Genomic DNA, 19,547 nt, shown 5'->3' with positions numbered 1-19,547 from the left:
TAGCTGCGGGTGCCGTCCCGCGGTGTGAGCCCCGCCTTCTATTGTGGCTGCTGCCGCCGCGCCTCCACAATAGCGGTGCCGGGAGCGCTCCGCCCGGCCGCCGTCAGCGCTCCTCCCCCGGGGCCGAGCGAAAGGGGCGTCGCCGCCGTCGCCGCCATGGCCGGTTGTTGTCAGTCGCTGGCAGCGGGTTATGGCGACGGCGGTGAATGAATTCTCCGGGCGGCAAAGGGAAGAAGAAGGGCTCAGCCGGTTCCAGCTCCGCGCCACCCGCCGCAGGGGCCTCTCCTTCCGCGCCGTCCGGGCCGGCTCCCCCCGCGCCGCCGGCGGGGGCGGCAGCGGCGGCAGCGGCGTCCCCGCACAAGCGGAACCTGTACTACTTCTCGTACCCGCTGTTCGCCGCCTTCGCCCTGCTCCGTTTCGTCGCCTTCCAGCTCGGGCTGCTGGTCGCCTGGCTCTGCGAGCGCCTGTCCCGCGGCGCGCTCATGGCCTCCAAGAGCAGCAGGGCCGGCGACGCGCCCGAGCCCGGCGGGGCGGCCGAGCGGGTGCGGGCGTGCCACAAGCGGGCATTCGAGTGCATCTCTATGGCGCTGCGCATCGACGAGGACGAGAGAGGTAGGGGCGGGTTTGACAGGCGAAAAACACTCCTCGCAGTGTGACTGGTAAATAGGCTTTAGGGAGGTGAATGCGGGAGTGAGGGTGCTGCACCTGTCTTTTGTGTTGTGGTGGTGGTGGTGTTTTGTGGGTTTGTTTTTTGTCCAGGAGGTTAAAGCAACCCAACCACACCACTTCTGTACTTAAGTTTTTGATATATCTATGTGAATAACAGAGTCACAGAACGGTTTGTGTTGGGAGGTACCTCAGAGCCCACCCAGTCCCACCCCCTGTCATTGCAGGGCTGCCCCCCACCCGCTCAGCTGCCCAGGGCCCATCCAGCCCAGCTTTGTGTGCCTCTGGAGCACCTGCAGCTTCTCTGGACAGCTGTGCCAATCAATGCCTCACCACCCTCTAAGTAAACGCTTTCCCTTTGACATCTAACGTTAATCTCACTGCTTTTCATTTAAAGCCATTCTCCCTTGTCCTACCCCACCTACCCATGTAAATAGTTGATTTCCTTCCTGCTTTATGAGCTCCATTTAGTACTGGAAGGTCACCTTCTATCAGGTCTCTGTTGAGCCCTCACTTCTCCAGGCCGAATGTTTGGCCTAAATACAACAGCACAACTGTCAGCACCCAGAGGCAGCCCTGTGGGTTGTGCGTGTTCTAAAATCCTCAGGGAGCGTCAGCAGACCTTGCTCTACCCTTTTGGCTGGGCTGTCTGTGCAGCCTCCTAGAGAAGCAGTAACACTGACACCCTTGCGGTAGGCCCCTGCTGGAAGTGGCTTGCTGGGCACGCTGTCCGAGCTCTGCTGCACTGGGAGTTTGGGAGTGGCAACAGTAAGCTCTGGGGAGAGAAAAGCAGTGTGTGTGCATTGAAGTCAGCTCAGAACAGATGTGGGAGCTCGGTGCTGCTGATGGCAGCTCTGTGCATTGGCCAAGGCTGAATTGCTGGTTTAAAAGCACAGCTATGGAACAGGTGGCTTGGTGGTTGGGAGGGGGAACCTGCACATCTTGATTCATCATTGGCTTGTTTTATGAGTATTCTTAGAGATGTCATGTTTGAGTTAGTTGAGTATATTTACTAAGAAAGCAGACTTTGCAGTCAGTACAGCAAGCACAAGTGTATTGGCTGTGTCACTGAGGAGATTGGTTTCCTTTAATACACAGATTGACTGACTGCTCTTCTGTTTTGCTCATACCACTGTTGTATGTGTGTACCTTCTAACTTGCTTTTTATTTAAATAGCTTTTTGTAGCTTTCAGTAGAAACAGTGTGTTAGGTGTAGTACATGAAACGCTTGGAATTACTGGATTAGTTAACATCATGTCAGTTACATGAGTTCTTGATGCTCTGGAAGGTCCACAGTTATGGTATCGTTTCTGATCGCTTACAAGCTTGTATATTGTTTGGAAATGAGTGTTAGTGTTGTATTTTTGAAGACCAGCTTAGTGCCTTGTATTTCTCTGGGCAGGTCCCCTGCAAATAATGGTGTGGTGGCTGCCAGCCAGCTGAGAGCGGTGGGTAGAGAGCAGGAGGAGTAGAAGTGAGAATCTGTGGGCAGAAAGTACAAGGAGTGAAGGGGAGGGACAGGGGAACGCATGGCAGGAAGGCACTCCCTTGGTACCTCCCTGCAAGCAGACCTGTGCCCTGCCAGGTTCTGAGTGATGAAAGCCAGCCCCCCACACACATACACCTACTCTTCTACCTAAATCTGTATTTCTGGGCATGATGTTACATGGTATGTAGTATTTCTTTGTCCAGTTTGAGTCAGTTGTCCTGTGCTGTGTGCACTCCAGCCTTCTCACTGGGGCAGTGGAGTGAGCAGAAGAAATCTTTGAGGCTGTGCAAGTGTTGCTCGGTGGCAGGCAAATCAGGTGTCTTATCAACACTTCAGTCACAGATCTAAACACAGCAGCAGAGGCTGCTCTGAAGAATGCTGTCTCCTTCCCTGTGTAGTGAATGAGTGACTTCTGAAGAGTCTTCATGCCTTCGCCCCTGGGAATGTGTAAGTGGTTGTGTGTGGGCGCAGTGCTGCCCTTGCAAGCAGCTGGGCTGGGGCTCTTCTTTCAGAACTTCCTTCTGTTAGAAGGTGGAGGTGGGATTTAGTGATGTGCTCAGCACGTCTGGGACTGCTCTTCAAAGGAGCAGCGTGACTCAAGCGATAGCAAGGGTGGCTAGGATCGCTTCACATTTCTTTTCTAATGGCTTTAAGCAGCTTTAAACTTGCACTGCAGCTGACACTATTTCTGTAGGTGAGAAGGAAAAAAGGCTGCAAGAGAGATGGTAGCCACACAGCTTTTGTTATTTCACTTTGATAGCTTTTCCTTAACAGTCAGGGTGTGTGAGGATGGTGGAAAAAGGGTAGAAATGAAATGATTCCCAAGCTGTAGAAAGGTGCTTCTCCTGCATTCTTTATTGGAAAAAGGGTTAAGTATGGAGTTAGCTGCACAGGAAAACCTGCTGAAAGTTAATAAAAGGGTTTTCATCTGGATGGGGAGAAGGAATCATCTCAAGGTTTTTCTCTAGAAATGTGTTGAAATATTTTCCTGGCACTGAAATTTTGTAAAAAAAAAAAAATAAAATAAATACATCTGGGATTGAAGTTATAGAAGGGTTTGAATAAAGAAGCGACACAGTTACCGCTAACTGGCATTTATGAATACTTTTGTTATCTCCTCTGAAACCAAGGTGATAATATCTGAAGACTTCATTCTAGGTATTTTTTTTCTCCCAGCACTAGGAGCTTCTTAGTGCTCGTCAGCACATTAAGTATAACTAATTAAGCCTGTATGCCTTGCTGGAAAGGTACGCTTAGTTATGGCACTGCTAACTTGAAAAAGCAGCTGTCAGTATGCAGCGAGATAGCTTCTGACTAAAGGATATCTATAGGAGGGGAGGAATTATGTAGATCTGAGTTTCTTTCAATAGATCATTTGTTTTCATGGTACTAGATAATGCAGGTGTAGGCATGTTGATGGCTATATTTGCTGTGATTTCCATTTAGAACACTACTGGTACACTTGTTCTTTTCAAGGCCATGTGTATTTTACTTCGTGTACAAGTTGACATACACCTGTAATGCAGCTATTTAATGATAAAGTGAAAAAAAAAATATACTCATGGCAAGTGAACTGCTCTGTACAAAACCAAACCAGAAGTAGTATTTGATATCATGTGGGTAGTACCTCAGACTCATCACTTTTCTTCTTGAATTTCAATACCTCTAGTGTTACTTGGGTATTAGGTATCCCTGGAAGATTAACGTGCTTGTCTTGATTTGATGTTCCAGAAGGAAATAACCCACACTTCACCATTTCTGTTGTAAATATGTGTAGGTTTCTTTCTTTCTCTTCCCCCCAGCTGACAAGGGGAGCAATCTCTTTGAGGTATATGGGGTATGTTCTAAAACAGGTGTAAGTGGTTTGAGGCAGGTGTAATAGCTGTTGTTAATAGAGAAGCTTATTTGGAGCTAAGTAGATATGAAGCTGACCGTGTCCCTTTCAGAATTTTGTCCAAATAAATCTTTCTTTACTTTACTTACTTTATGTGGTGTTATATGGAAGCATTCCTGAACTTTAATCCGTTACACAAAATAATGGGTTCACTTCCTTTTTAAGCAGGACAAAAGGAACAAGCTGTTGAATGGTACAAGAAAGGAATTGAAGAACTGGAAAGAGGAATAGCTGTGTTAGTTGTTGGTCAAGGTAAGCCAGTTTTGAGTCTGGTGGAAAAGACTTGCTTTTTTGGTCAATACTGGTTTTATGGCTTCCTCAAAATGAGATATAATTGCTAAATATGGTACATGCTAGGAATGGTTTGTTGTTTCTCATTCTAGTTTAAGCTGTAGGTGAGCACTCGTCCATTTCTCTATTCCACTTTAATGCTCAGGTCTGTAATGGAGTTCTTGCTCCAGACATTACAAAATAATCGACTCGTCTAAAAAAAAAGTTGTAAAATACTCAATTTGTTAATATTTTGGCATTTCCTTTTATGTGTTTTGATTTGTTTTGCCAAAGCTGACAGTCATGAATTAGTTCATGTTCTCACTTATTCAGATTTTTATAATCTCTTCAGTATAAACAAGGAAGAAACAGTAAAAGCCGTGCTGATTTGGATCTGAAATTGCATTTCTGGATAGTTTATGCCAGAATATCTGAGCACTTCCAACAAAGGAAGTAAGCTCTCTGAGTATATGGAAACATTTTGAGCTGTAGCATAGGAACCTGTATATGACACAGAGAAATAGTAGTAGTGAGGGATCTCTGTCCTCAAAAATAATATAAAAACAAATTTAAAAACCTCTGGGGCTGCTTTTGTACACTGCTGGTTTGTTTCTCTGATGTGTTCAGAAATGTTTGTGAGCAGTAAATGCTGGTGCTTTACTTGTGCAGCATCACCATTAGCGTTTGGTACAGCCTAGACTGTGTAGCTTAAAAAAGTTCAGCTTGAACAGATGTTATTTTCAAGAAGTAGTAATATTTATATGTGTAGCTCTGGGTATTTTGAGATGTAAAGGGACAGAGTCAACTGAATTTAAACCTCTTCACATTATCATAGTGATTGTTTTGACTTGCCCCTTAGTCAGTTTTCAGGCTTCTTAAAAAACCTATTTTATTTGACTGCTTTTTAGAAAAATGTAGTGGAGAGGAGTATATATTAGGTCAGTGTGAGAGGTAAAAGAATAGATGTCTACCTCTCTATGAGCAGTATTATAAAACACTGTAGCAACAAACTTCAAAATCTTGATTAAATGGAAAACTGCATGAGTTATGCAATGACATTTCTAAGTGGAGGGGGTAACTAAGGAGTGGGAGGAAGAAGAGGGACGGCTGGATGTCAGTGTTTTAGCAGTTTAAAATGTTAATTTGCCAACTTTTAACGTGGACTTTTCTTTGTAAGGTGATCAGTGTGACCGGGCTCGGCGTCTGCAGTCTAAAATGAAGACAAATTTGGCAATGGCCAAGGATCGTTTGCAGCTTTTAGGTACCAATTAAAATTAATGTCTTTGGAAAGTTTCGTTATTTGCACAACTTGTTGTAATCCATTTTTGTAAGATATGTCTCTGTGATATTTGTATCAGAGGAGTTACTGTCTGTAGGATCTCCTGACTAAGTAATGTTTTTCAATGCCGTTGAGTTTTGAGATTTCCTGCCTTTAAAAATAGGTGTAAAAGTTACTGAGGAGTCTTTATAGCTTAGCATTCTGAACTTCTAAACTGGGGAAGTGTTGTCAATGTTGGAGTTGGTTTAGGATTTCTGTATCAGTGCTGCAGTAAAACTCATGATATATTGTTGATCATGGGAAATTAGTGCAACTTTTTCCTGAAATTTAGTTGTCACATAAAATATTCTGATTATTGGGATGCACTGTAGTAATAAATCTTCAGTATTAAGAAGACCATAAGCTTGTGAAATACTAATTCTTGTAATCTTTATCTAGTAGTGTTATATTTTAAGTCTAGTAGGTAAAATAACTTCTTTTTGGAAGGATAACATTGCCTAATTTTGGCTTTATTAAAATTGAGTGGCTTATATAAGCTGTTAATGGTCAGACTAAACAAGGAGAATTGGAAATGGCGTCTTACTGTGCATGATACAAAGACAAGATCCATCCCCTCAGCCCACAAATCCACAGCTTTTTGTAGTGTATCCTCCAACATGAGAATATTGGAAATGTGTTTAGTCAGTGAAGTGGAAATAAGGATGTTTAGTGTTCTTTTAGGGAGAACTAACAAGTATCCTTGAGTTTAACTTGCATGTCTGTGTCTTCCGTCTTGCACTGTGATGTTTCCAGTTCTATAAACTCACTCTCTTAGGAGCATGTAGAGCAGCTGGGAAAACTAATGACTGTTCTTCTGCTTACACTTTCTGATTCTTTCATTGTAAATGGAGATTGGCAGAGGTGTTATGGCAGACACAGGGAAGTTAATCCTTTTTGTTCCCCTTGTATTTGGGTGTCATCCAACCCTTTTCCTCAAAATATGGAGGGAACATGTTGTCAAGGTCCCAGCTTCTTTGTTTTGCTGTAGGTTTTTACCTGTAAAACCTTTTGTATGTCCAGGGAAGTGGCTGTGTTATTTTGTTGGGCTTTTATTATACTCAGGTGAAATCAAGCTGGTATCTTCATCTTTTCTACCATATGATTGCGTGATATTTGGGTTCTCCATTCAGAGTGCAGGTTGAAAGGTAAATGGGTAGAATAGTGTTTATTGCATAAGTTGGGGTCAAATACTTTTTTTTCTTTAGATATCACAGGCTTAGTACTTAGTTCAACTTAGTGCAAACTGAAGAACCTAGATCTGATTCTAACAGTGTATGTGAGAGCAAAGCTTAACAAGGAGCAAGTGAAGTCATTTGCCCTCTGTGAAGGAGATTTTCCAACTGAGTTACATCCTACAAGCTTCATCATGATGGATCTATTTGAGGAGTATTTGTTATAACATATAACCTACTTTCAAGTATTTTAAAGCTTTTTTTTAAAAAAAAAAAATAAATTACATGTTATTTAATGTGGATTTGGTAGAAATTTAAGGTAATGTAGAGCTGAATTGCATGTGTGATTCTAAGTGTAGCTTTTTACTTTTAGTAACAGACCCCTGGAAGTTTTCTAGTGGCTTGTAGATGCTTTTGCAGCTGGACTAAACCTGTGGCAGTTGAAGCAGTGAGGATTCAGGGAGGTGATTTATCCATGAATTAAGGAGTAAACTTTTTCTCTCTTGCCTTTGAGTTTTCTTTATTTCTTAATGGTACTTTATTTCATGAGCTAGCAAGATACAACAGGCTTAAAGTAGAACAAAATACTTGACAATTTTGTCTGTTTGACAGACAAAAGATGCAAATGCAAATTGCTAGACTGAAGTTTTATTCAGTCAATCTAAGGGATGTCAATAATACAACTTAATTTTCACTTTATATATATGGATTTTAACTGTCACTTAGAAGTACTCAGTGTTCGTCTTTCAAAGTGTGTTGGGTCATCAGCAAAAGGTGAAGATGATGGTATTGGTCTTTTAATGTTTGACCAAGAGGATGTAGCTACTTACCTGTTTTGATCCCTGTTGAATCTTGAGTGTAAATTACTGTATTGAATTCTGTTTAAAGCTTTATTGTGACACAGCTTGGAAGCTGAAGCAGATGTGCTCTGGGGAACCTCAAGGTGGCTCAGTCTCTTAGCCAGCAGAACTCGCTGTTGCCACTGGTCTGCCAGGCAGGGGGCCTTCAAATCTGACCCCTTGATGTTGGTTGATGCCCCCTTTTTTGGTAGGGATTTGTGCATTGTGCTTTAGGGGATGTTAGCTGTGCGGCTGTTAAGGTGGGTGGATAAATCCTGCTCTGATAACCTTCACAGACCTGATCTCTCCTGGATGGGTGATCATCAAGTTAGAATCATTATACTTGACACATTCAGGAGTCACAGGAGGTTATTTGTTATCTATGATCAATACATAAAACTTGTCATTTTTCTGTTGCTTAAAATGGATAACTACAATGTCTGGTACAGCACAGGTCGATTCTAGTGCTGGATGTGCTTAGTAAGAATATGTATTCTCCCATTTTGGAGAGAGATTCTGTTTGGGGACAGGTTGTCTGCACAAGTGCATTTCTGTGTACTATGCATGGAGTAAGTTATTTTGGTTGGAAGATGTATATGGCGCATAATTTAGATACCTTTTATCAGTCTCCTATCTGGTAGTTATTCTGACCTGGTATGGACGTGAGCTTTAACGGATGCCTTTTGTGACAGCCCCACTTTCTTGGAGGTGATGGTGCTTTTGCTTTGGAGTTGTGTTATAACTGATTTCTACTAAAAGAAAACATTACTTGGAATGTTGCATAGGTAAAAGGACAGCTGTGGCGGTGTTGGTTTGGTAGGTTTATGCCAATGTTGTATCATTAAGGAGAAATAATGAGTGAGATTCAATAAACCCTTATTAGTCTTCCCAGTTTATAGGAAGAAAACATTAAAACGAACAGTGATAGAGTCCTGAATTCCCTGAGATAATTTTCAGTAGCTTGATTTATTTTCCTCTTTATTCCGGAGGACTCTGCAGCTATTCTATCATTGAAGAAAAGTGTAATGTGCCTTATTCAAATTGCATGTTAATATGTAACACGCTGGGGAGGAATTGTGTGAATTAAAGGTGTACAGCAGTTGGGCTGCTTGGTTGCTGTTGCAGTTCTGGAGTTCTAAAGACATGGAACTGTTCTGGAAGCGCAGCAATTAATAAATATGGTAAAACCCCAGGCTGAAACTGCAGTACTGAAGCAAATAGTGTTTCCTGAATTCCTACCCAAGCCAATTGGTTTTATACTTAACTCACTAGGGGCGTTTTCTATGTACTTCCCACCTGGGCTGCATTGCTGGGGAGGGAGTAGACTATTCTGCCTTCTCCTTCAGTTGTGCTGTGCCCACTGTGTTCACAGCCAGTCATACTCAGTCATACGTTTCTGAGCAATGAGATTTCAAAGAGTGTGCTGGTTTGCAGGTGTTGCTGTGCAGCCAGCATTCTTGGTTCCACACTACCCCCAACTCTTCAATGCTTTCAGCCTGCAACAGAATAAACTGCGGGTGCATGTACTAATCTGGACTTTGTATTTTCATGCTTTCCTATGATTACTAACTTTTCACTCTAAATTGCATCTCATTCAATTTAGACATTATTCTGTGTACATTAACACTTTACACTCAGTAGTTTTAAAGATAATTCTTGGGGAAGCTAAGATGTAAGGAACTGTGAGCAGGGAGAAGAAAAGGAGAAAAACTGTAATAGATGTAGTGAAATTAAGGAATTGGCTTTGCTTATTGATTATATGATCTGCAAGCTCTGAATGGTGATTCTCCTTCTATCCAGCATGAGTGTTTTCAGCAGAATTCAGCTTCTTTTGTGTTAAATTCCTCTGTGCTGCCAGAGGACCTCTCTCTTCTGCTAGGCTGCCTGTTTTCCTGCAGCTTCTTTGTGGCAAAGTGTATTTTATGGTTGTTTGCACCCAACTCTGCCCCTTTTTGTAGAAGCAAAATAAAGGTGGGAGAGCTTGAAAAGGGGCTGTGAAGTAAGGGCAGTGGTAGAAGTGGTATTGGTGAGCTGCACTGAACTGATGTTCCTGAGACCTAATTCTTGGTTTATGTAGGCTGTAGCCTTACACCTCTTTGATTTGTGCTTTTGCTAGTGACTGGGAGTTCTTATCTTTCTCCTTAATCTTTAATCTTATAAATCTTGCATTTGGATGTTTCTGAAGTTAATACTCTTAGAGAACACAGCTTGCATGACAGTTTTATTGACTTACTTTCGGGGCAATAATAATTCTAAATAGAAATCATGAAAGACATCTTAATGATATCTATGTGGCATGTTCCTTGAATCAGTGAGGTTGTTGTGAATGTAGGTGAATGCACTGATTCAGCAAAACACTTAATGTGCAGTAAATTGAAGACTCCTTGCAGTTGGTCAGAAGTAAGGCCTTGGGGAGGACTTGGAGGAGTGGGTTATCAGCACAAATCTTAGTAGATGAAGTTAAATTAATCCTGACCACTGCTTTTGGCAAGCAACTGCAATCAGTAAACTGGAAAGATTGCTTTAATGAACTCAGCAAGAAGTGGCTAGTTTTTAAGCAGTTTTCAGTCATGTATGCACTGACAGCATTTTCTTACTAGCTTGCTAACTGTGTAGAATAGATAGAAATACTCCTTTTATTTTTAACCCGATATTGAATGTAACAAAGCCAAAGTTGACATTTATGTGTTCAACATACATGAGTTTTCTTGGTTCATTTTTGTTTTTTTTGTTTGTTTGTTTTGTCCTTTCCCCTCCCTCTTTCTACTGCATAGAGAAGCTGCAGGCAGATTTGCAAATTTCCAAGCCGCAAATGGAAGTCTATAATGACAGTACTAACCTGGCATGCCGCAATGGACATCTCCAGTCAGGTGGGTTTGGCTCTACCAGCACCTAACTATTCAGGGGATATTTTCCAGTTTCTGGTATGTTACAAGGAAAAATATGCAATGCTATGTTCTGGCCCTACAAACCCTTTAAAAACCTGTTTAGTATTTCTGTCTTTAAAGACTATGTAAATACATTCTATTCTTTCAAAGTCTATGACAGCATTGTTTTATTTTGTAGCATGCAGTTCTGTCTTTAAAATGACTGTCCTTGCATCCTCTTTATTAAATTGAGTATTAGAGTTGGAAACTACTTATGAATACTGCATTTCAGGAAATAATTTGTTATGCACCTAATAGAATTAAACCTGTTTTAGAAAGTGTCAAAAATAAATGTAGTTTATGTATTGTGCCTACGTGAGCAGCTCTTCCATTGGGATATAATAAGAATTAATGTACATTTGCATTAAGTTCCTTTAAAATTCAGAGATTTTAAACCTGCAAAAGCATTATACAGTTAAGGTGGGGAGGGGAAGAGATGAGGGGACAACTGTTTGGTTTTTTTTTGTCATAGAAGTCTGCACTAGGAGTACTAAGCTCTCAGAAGCAAATACCTGTTTGTGTAGAAGTAGAGTTGCTGTAAGGTGTGTAAATTGTCTTCAAGCAATGTTATAAGCTGGCAGTCATAATCATGACTGCCATAATCATGGTCTAAATGAAAATTTATACGATAGACTATGATGTGAGGTTAAGTAAAATAGTGAGCTAAGGAACAACAGAATTCACAGGGCTTGTCTGCTGGAGTAAAGAGCAGTATTCAGGTTTTAGAGTAATTATACTTGAAACTTATTGTAGACAACATTATTATTTTTTTTTTTTCCATTCCATTTCTGGTTCTTAAGTCTTTTTCCAGCTTGTTTTTGTATGTTTTGATGTTTGAGGAGTTAAATTAGTGGCACTGTTCTGTTCAGCACCTGTAGACCTTGGTATGGGGTGTTTTTGTTGAAGTGTTATTTATCAAAAAGATTTAGTAAAAATGGTTCTCAGGTATAATTTCTTACTTAAATTGAATTTGAGAACACATTATCTTAAATGATCCAGTACATCTCCTCTATTTTTATCTGACTGGCAGAAGATTGAAAGAAAGAATGCATACTTGTGTACATCCACATGAGATAAGATAGCATGTTCCATCTGATTCAGTATGAACAGTTTTTGCTTAAAACCCATTCCTTCACATGTTTTGGTACCTTTTTGTCAAGGTCTCAAAATTGGTTGGTGCAGGAGGAGGTTACCCTGAGCTTTATTTTCTGTGAAGATTGTTAACTTCTGTTACTTAAATGTGTTAGTACAACACCATTGGTACCTCCTGGAGACAAAGAAATGTTTTGCTTGTTCTGTGACAGGTGTCTTTATTTACAGAAAATTCTGTAACAGAATTGTTCTGTAGCACTCATTGTTGATAAGCATTTAGAAAGTGGTATTGGTGAGCTCACCTATGTAGATTCATGCTTACAGTGATTTATGGAAGTTGGATGAGTGAACCACTTGTTCAGAACTGTTCTGCAAGGAGCACAGAAGCAGCTGTGAAGAGCATTTTTTTGTTGTTTTTGTGTTGTGTGTCTCTTCCACTGTTTGAAAAGATTCCCTTCTCATTCCTCCAAGGCTGCTGCTAGGGTTGGAGAAGCTACAGGCTGTGTCAGATGGGTGCACTGGAGGCCTCCTGATGGAATTTCACTAACAGGGAAACTTGCATTGACTCAACTATGTGGCAGCTGAGACAGGAGGATTGAAATAGTTAGGTACCAAATATCTACTGACTGATCACCTTGAGCAAGGCTTCTAAAGGCTTGTTGTATTTCTAATTACCTAGTAAAAGATATATTTCACATTCAGAATTTGTACAAGTCAGATTTACCCAAAGTACTGGACCTCTTCTGCAGCTGTGAGATCCCTGGAAGTGCCCCAGAGGTCGGCCCGTTAGCAGCTGTGGCCATTCCCTAGTAGGCTGTTGCTGTGTGTGCTCAGTCTCCCTCTTAGTCTTGTTCAAAACAATGTGTTGCTTCTGCAGCTTGCTCTTAAACTACTGTTTCAGTTCTGCTTTGGTCTCTTGATCATCTTGCCATTGTGCTTTCTTAACACATTAGGATAAAGTTGGTATTTTCAGTGACAACTGTACTGAAAAGAATTAAACTACATGAATAAAGTAAAGCAGCCAGCTACTCGGGGGTAGGAGGGCTGCTGTTATTGAACAAGCAACAGTACTGAGCGTGCAGGTTTGGATGTAAGCTTTGTTTTTGTACCTGCGTAAAGCATTTCCTGTGCTCTTCCCTAACTAGACCAGGCTTCTTCTGAGTGTAGGGTTTCATTAGGTGTGATGCACAGTCATTCACATATTTAACGTCAAAAAAGGGCTGCTTAGCAATGGAGTTGAGGTGTAAGACATGTTTTCTTTTATTTGCCTTTAACTTCTACGCTCTTCTAAAACTTGTATCTTAATTCTGCTTGATATTATATTCTTACATTTATTGCACACAATTTGTATATTTCCAAACTGATAGCGACTTGAGAGTCTTGCTTCTTTCAAAGTGCTATTTGTGTCAGCCTTCTAGACTGATATACTTGATTCTAGCACAGGTGTCTGTGAATCCCTCCTTTACATTTGTTTTCTAACTTGCCTGAACCAGCTAGAGGTTCTTTAATATGTATGTGATGAACGTTTTGTAAAGCCTCACTGTAGCAGTATATAGCCCTTCACTTGCAGGAGACTATACAGTAGCTTGTATTAAGGGTGTTAGCCTTCATGCAGAACGTTATTTTATCCTTCCCTCTTGTTCTCATAGTGGTCTTAAATTAGACTTAAAAAGACTTAATTGGATCTTTTTTTCTTCTGATGTGTATTTTCTGTTGTTCTGAGTGGTTGGGTTGTTTATTTAATTTCTCAGATGTCACGGTCTTAACTCTAGATCTGTGTCTGTCTGACGCAGGGGGACTGACGTGGCTCTATTTGGAAAGTAGAACAAATGCATCCCTGATTGGCATAGTTGTGCTGCCATCCAGGACATGGAGCAGGTTCTTGTTAGCCACTGAGGTCTTCTGTTAAGCGTTTTTTATTACTTGACTGTACATATAATCTTTGAAGATATTATTATTAGGGATACTACAGTGATTGTCAGGTCTGAATACTTCTTTCTTACAATTGCTGTATATATTTTGCTCTGCAATATTTGCAGAAAGTATGTAGCGATGCATCTTAAAGATTTTCATTTGTGTAAAACTTTGTAATGTTTTTAGATTAGTGGGGTTTTTTGTTCAATATTTATTATTATTTCGAATTTGATGTCCATGGGCCGCATATAGTACGTGTTCTTGGTTACTTTATATATAATCATGAATTTCTTTATAAAGCAAAGCCTTCCTGTGGAGGTGAAAGTGAAGGACTAATTCTGCAGCACTTGGTGCTACCTGATAGGACTGACCATAGAATGTCTGTAAGCTTTAGTGGTTTTGATTTCTGAAGGTACGGGTAGTGTAAATAATGATTTGTGCTCTAAACCTTCTTCTCTTTCCTTTTTTGAAGAAACAAGTTGTCATTTGTTTTGTTTTTCTTTCCCATGTTTTGGTCTCCCCGTGCTTCCAGATTCTTGAAATAATCCTTAGCTGTGCAATTCATGTGGTGCTAAAAATTGCGTTGTGTATGTATTGCTTTACATACATAGGGAAACTTTTGGAAAAGCATGAGGATTGAGCAGCATCTTAGTGTGAAGGAGATAGAGGAAAAAATTACTGTGGCTTCTTGAAACCTTCCCGTATTGACTTTAAAACCAGATGTGCAAATAAAGCTGAGAAATTAAAATTTGAGTATCAACTTCTGATTAAATTGGAGAAGTTACAATGTCGAGTAGGATTTTTTAACAGATTGATAAGCTTCTTTTTGAACTTGAGCTTCGAAGAGCTCTCACTTAAAGAGCTTTTGACCTGCAAGCTGTTGTGCAGGAATGGCTAATTGAAAACTCACTTAGATCAGCTCTGGATCTTTGTGTGATTTAGTCAGGAAGCATTTTAAAGGTATAGTCAGTTGTATTCTTCAAGTTCCCTTGTGTTTTGCATGTGCCTCTTTCAATACTGTATTCCCCCAACACAGAAAGGCAGATGCTGTGCTCAGAATTTTAATAGCCTGACCAGCCTTTGTGCCTGCTTTTCACCTCTTAGTCTGTGTCTACATCTGCATCTTATGTTTACACCTGTCAGTTCTGAGCCAATGAATCCTGTTTCATGCCATATCCCACCAAAAGAATGTAGAAATCAAGAGCTGTTTGTGTAGTCTGGACTGGAAATGTCTTTTTAGAGTTTAATCACTTGTGGCCAAGGTGTTAAGTTATATTTGTCACCAGACCTTTCTGCTCCATCATAGAGGTGAATTGGAGCAAATGTTGAAGGAACGTGCAATGGTGTTTCAGTTCAGTGGTGTAATATTATAAGATTTAATTTAGACTGTGGGAAGCTGTTTCAGAGCTGTGCATTCAAAATTTATTTACCCCTTGAGAATCCTGAAGTGGAACACATCTGTAATCCAAAGGTTTTAATAGTTTACTGTAGGTATAACTATTTTAGCTTTCCCAGTTTAAAGTGCTTTGGTAACGCTTCTGTGTGTGGAAGGTTCCAGACAGTGCCTGATAACATCACTTAAAGAATGAGTGCTTTGAATCTAATGGCTTGAAATTTGGTGTTTTCGTATAGTGTTTGTCTATTGAAGTTCTGGGGAAGAAAAATATTCTGGCTGGTGTTCTGTTAACTTCTGTCTTAGGAAATTGAGGGTGCTTTTCCATTGCTACAGAATGTAGGTGTCTCCAGCTTTTATAATATGGCAAAATAGTGTTGATATTGAGAGCTCCTAAAAATTTGGAACTTAACTTTAAAAGAAAGTTACAGCTAATATCTCCTTAAAAGTATTAAACCTCTCTAAAAACTCATATTAATCTAATAAGATACTGTATTATGTGTCAATAAAGCTATGTTTAATTTACGGTTGATGCTGAAGTTTACAGCTAAAAATGCCCCCATGACATTTGGTTTTCTTTATAGAAAGTGGAGCAGTTCCAAAAAAGAAGGATCCCTTAACGCACACAAGTAATTCTCTTCCACGTTCAAAAACAGTTGCAAAAACAGGATCTACTGGCCTTTCAGGCCACCATAGAACACCTAGCTACAGTGGGATATCAACTGCTTCTGTGTCTAGACCAGCAGCAAACCCTGCAACTTCAACTCACAAGGTATGGTGACAACAGATACAGTGGTGTTTGCTAGGAAAATCAATGTGAAATCCAGAATGAGCTTTACGTTTGCTGCTTTTATTGCAGTGTTGTGGTATGATAGCAACAGGGTTTTGAGGAAAATGAACCTACACCGTAACATCATAACCACACCAAGAACAACAACAGAAAAGCCACCCAACACCTAAACTAAATCAAAAACATTAAATTTTTTTGTTTAAGCCTCTTAACCTAGACTGCAGAATGGATTTTTGAAAGCAGGAGTCTTGTTGAGCAAGGGGATTTTAGTTGTAACAAATGATATGTTGTTTTGAAAATCACATATGATACCAAGAAGGCTGGGGGGCTCCTACTCCACAACTGTAGGGTTTTTTTCCCCCCCTGCATTTTCTTTCTTCTAAACATGTGTATGTGGGTTGTATTAAATGATAGAATGGCTTGGATTGGAAGGGAGCTTGAAAATTCTAGTTCCATGTTGCAACCGGACTGAAAAGCAAATTACTTTTAAATTGTGATTGGAATGTAAAAGTAAGTTCTACTTTTTTCTACTATTAAGGCAGAAAAACGGTGTGTTTCTTTTGCACTCTTTCCTTTCCCTTATTTTCCCACTTTGTCATGCTACCCGCACGTAATAGAGTTGAACCCATATTATGACATATGTGTTTGACAGCACTCTTGTTTGTGATATTTGGTACTTGAAGCAGTGTGCCTAAAATGTATCAAGCTGTTTTATATTCCTTTTCTTCCTCTCTAGGCTCCTCCTAAAAATAGCAGAACAAATAAGCCTTCTACTCCTACCCCTGCTGCTCGAAAGAAGAAAGACATGAAAGTATTTAGAAATGTGGACAGTAATCTTGCTAATCTTATCCTGAATGAAATTGTTGATAGGTAAGTTTGAGGAAAAGTAGGTGTTTTGGTGCAGAAAGCCAATTTTTCACTAAAAAAAAAAAAATCTCTGCTCTCAGCATGAAATCTAGTAATGCATGTTTGTTTGTTTGTTTTTTATCTTAGCAAAACAAGGAAAACTCAGTTAAGAAATGCTGATTTCTTGAAATGTGTAGCAGTGTAAGTTGTAGAATTCCTCAAAGTAGTTCTTTATAGTCAAGTACATTTAATTAGTCAGCTGCAGCTGAAAAAGAATCTCTCTTTGTTAGACTAATTAATATTCTATTTCTTTGTTAGTGGGCCAGCTGTCAAATTTGATGATATCGCAGGGCAGGAACTGGCTAAACAAGCTTTGCAAGAAATTGTTATCCTTCCTTCTCTTAGACCTGAGGTAAGCAGTTTGGTGTTGTTATCACTGCATCAGAGTCAAAGAAATGGATTGTGCTTCACACATGAAGTGGGGATTCTGATAACCTGTCTTTGTTGGGTATGATAGTTATCCAAGCTATTTGATGACAGCTTTCCTGGAAAAAGAGGTGTGTTTGTGTTCATATGTGTTAGAATATTGTGATGAATTTTTTCACCTTCTGGTTAGTCAATGTAGGTAGGATGAAGGGGCTGAAGTGGCAGCCTGAAAATTAGTGAAGCTGCCAGATCCAGATACTTATAGCTACGTATAGAGATGTAGAGGACAAAGCCCAGAACTGAAAGAGTGAAACACAAAGTGCTTCTTATAATGAAATAAAGAAAATGCATGTTGGTTGGTCATCCTACAGAAACCGACAGCCATTTCTAATGATGGGTATTATGGAAAAGAATGCCTACTGACGGTGGTCTCAGACATGGTGCACATATGAGTGACTGTGTAACTCTCTTCCTTTTACTTCTGTATTGGAATTATTAGAAGCTAGAATGAAGTGAGTCTGAAAACTAGAATTCTGAGACTTTTGAACCTGCTGGAATCTGATAGAAATAACTACAAAAGATGCGTGATAAGGGAAAGCGTAGATTTGCTTGCAGTGATTATAACAGAAGTAGTTTCATGGTATAGGAAAGAAAATCCAATGCTGAGTGAGAGGGAGGAAGTTATCAATGATATGCTGAGAGGGCAGGTGGTAGATATGTAATATTTTAAGTTGTTTTCAGGTTAAAACAAAAATCTCTAAGTTTTCCTTTTTGATATATTAAAAAACGTCATTCTTCCACATGGAGTTAACAGGAGCACTTCTTTAACTCTCTACAACGCATGTGCTTGTGCACACACCCTTGTTTTTAAATGGAATTTAATGCTTTAAACATGATAGATTGCTCTGTCTTGAAGAATATATTTGTCTTTCATATTCATTTCATGTTATGTATGTACATGGAATGATCGTGTTGTAGTTTGACCATTGTGTGAAAAAGTAATGAGGTGTACTAGGGCAAGGCAGTAATGAAACATAACTTCTCTAAAATTCTGTACAGTTGTAGCGCTGTTACTATTGCTACCAGTCCTATCCAGTGAGTCTTTAACCATTTTCTTATGGAGTTAAATCATCACTTTTTTTCCTGTCTTTTCCTTCCACCCTGTCCAAGATTGAATGGCTTCCTTTTCCTTTGTCATCACAGTTAGTTAAAAGTAGTACACAACTCTAGGAGTTAACCTTAATTGGTGGCTGTTAATGCTGGTGAGTCTACGGAACAGATTTTAGGATTTCCTTTGGTGCTTCATAAAATTATGTGGGGAAAAAACAACCCTCATTCAGTTTAAAGAAATTGCTGTTTTGATTCCATGTAAAGATCTAACCAGGACCAGGTGTACATTTACTGTTTCTAACACTTCAGTTATTTTTGAAATTAACTTATGATGTATTCTTCAAGTTATTTACAGGGCTTAGAGCTCCTGCACGTGGATTGTTGCTCTTTGGCCCACCAGGAAACGGGAAGACAATGCTGGTGAGGAAAAATTCTGTGTATGTGGGTTGGTGGGTTTCAAATGTAGCCATTGGGGTGGCTGGCATTTAGGTTTCCAGAACTTCATTGTTTCTAAGCAGCCTTTTACATTACATAATTTTGAACTATTCTTAAAGTATTGTCTTTAATATAAGCTGTATTCTGCTTTACTGGGAAGCTTATTGGTGTCATGTCAGGATGTTGTGCTGTCAGTACAGTTGGAACTTGAGCCAGGACTTCTCCAACTATATGTGCAATATAAATGCAGTGTGTTTGCATACATCTAAATCTCTTGGACTACTTGGGTACATTTTACTTTCTTGAAGTTTTAAAACTTAGTGCGACACAGGGGAGTTTTGTTGACATCAAAAGGGTTGGATTAAGATCACTGTGGCTTACACCAGGGAGCTTCTCACTGTAGAGGAGTGTTGATGAAGGTGTGAAATGGTTGTTTATTGCTTAGATAAAATAGTATCCCTTAACTGGATACTTCTAGATTCTTAGCAGCAAAGGGGTTTTGATAATAAACATGAGTTTTGTAGTAACAAACCATATAGTGTCCCTCCATATGTCCTTGGAGTGTTGCCTTAATGTGAAATGGTGCACTTTGTGGGCAAGCCTAAACTGTTTGTAGCTTAATTCTCTTTGGTGTCACAAGTAATATCTTAAACTGGTGAGTCCAAGTTTTGTTTTCTGAGAGAGGAAAAGTAACATGGTTAATTGTGTGCAGCAGCAATTAAAACACTGTGTGCTCTCTACCAAAATAAGAGAGATGCAGACAGTTTTTTAACTGTAGGGGAAGCACAGAAGCGAGGAGGTTTTTGCCTTCCACGCTATGTGAGAAACAACAAATAAAAGCAACATAAAACAACCTTCTTGTTTTATGGTGTTCTAGGTTCAGGGAACTGGAGAGAAATGGCTGTGCATCAGCCAGGAAACGTTGTGACAGTGCAGCTGAGCTTGGCACATCCTCCCTCATCACAT

At 40.0% G+C, this 19,547-nt stretch overlaps 1 protein-coding gene across 4 annotated transcripts in view; it reads left to right on the top strand.

Annotated features, from left to right (window-relative positions):
• Positions 1-56: 56 nt before the first annotated feature.
• The window catches only part of SPAST (spastin), a 30,356-nt gene continuing 10,865 nt past the window's right edge, over positions 57-19,547 (top strand). Inside the window, exons 1-8 of one of the 4 annotated variants that reach the window (XM_015857604.2) lie at positions 57-612; positions 4,218-4,301; positions 5,497-5,580; positions 10,423-10,518; positions 15,559-15,746; positions 16,501-16,634; positions 16,929-17,022; positions 18,492-18,566. In XM_015857604.2, the coding sequence (XP_015713090.1) occupies positions 207-612; positions 4,218-4,301; positions 5,497-5,580; positions 10,423-10,518; positions 15,559-15,746; positions 16,501-16,634; positions 16,929-17,022; positions 18,492-18,566 (1,161 nt within the window). In that variant the 5' untranslated portion in view covers positions 57-206. Of the gene's footprint in view, positions 613-4,214; positions 4,302-5,496; positions 5,581-10,422; positions 10,519-15,558; positions 15,747-16,500; positions 16,635-16,928; positions 17,023-18,491; positions 18,567-19,547 lie in introns of all 4 variants that reach the window. The other 3 variants (XM_015857603.2, XM_015857606.2, XM_015857605.2) reach the window with 3 other exon arrangements.

The sequence above is a fragment of the Coturnix japonica genome, chromosome 3 (assembly GCF_001577835.2).
Source record: "Coturnix japonica isolate 7356 chromosome 3, Coturnix japonica 2.1, whole genome shotgun sequence".
Classification (NCBI taxonomy): Eukaryota; Metazoa; Chordata; class Aves; order Galliformes; family Phasianidae; genus Coturnix; species Coturnix japonica.
The sequence above is the reverse complement of the archived record's forward strand: the minus strand, read 5'-3'. Positions and strand labels throughout refer to the sequence as shown.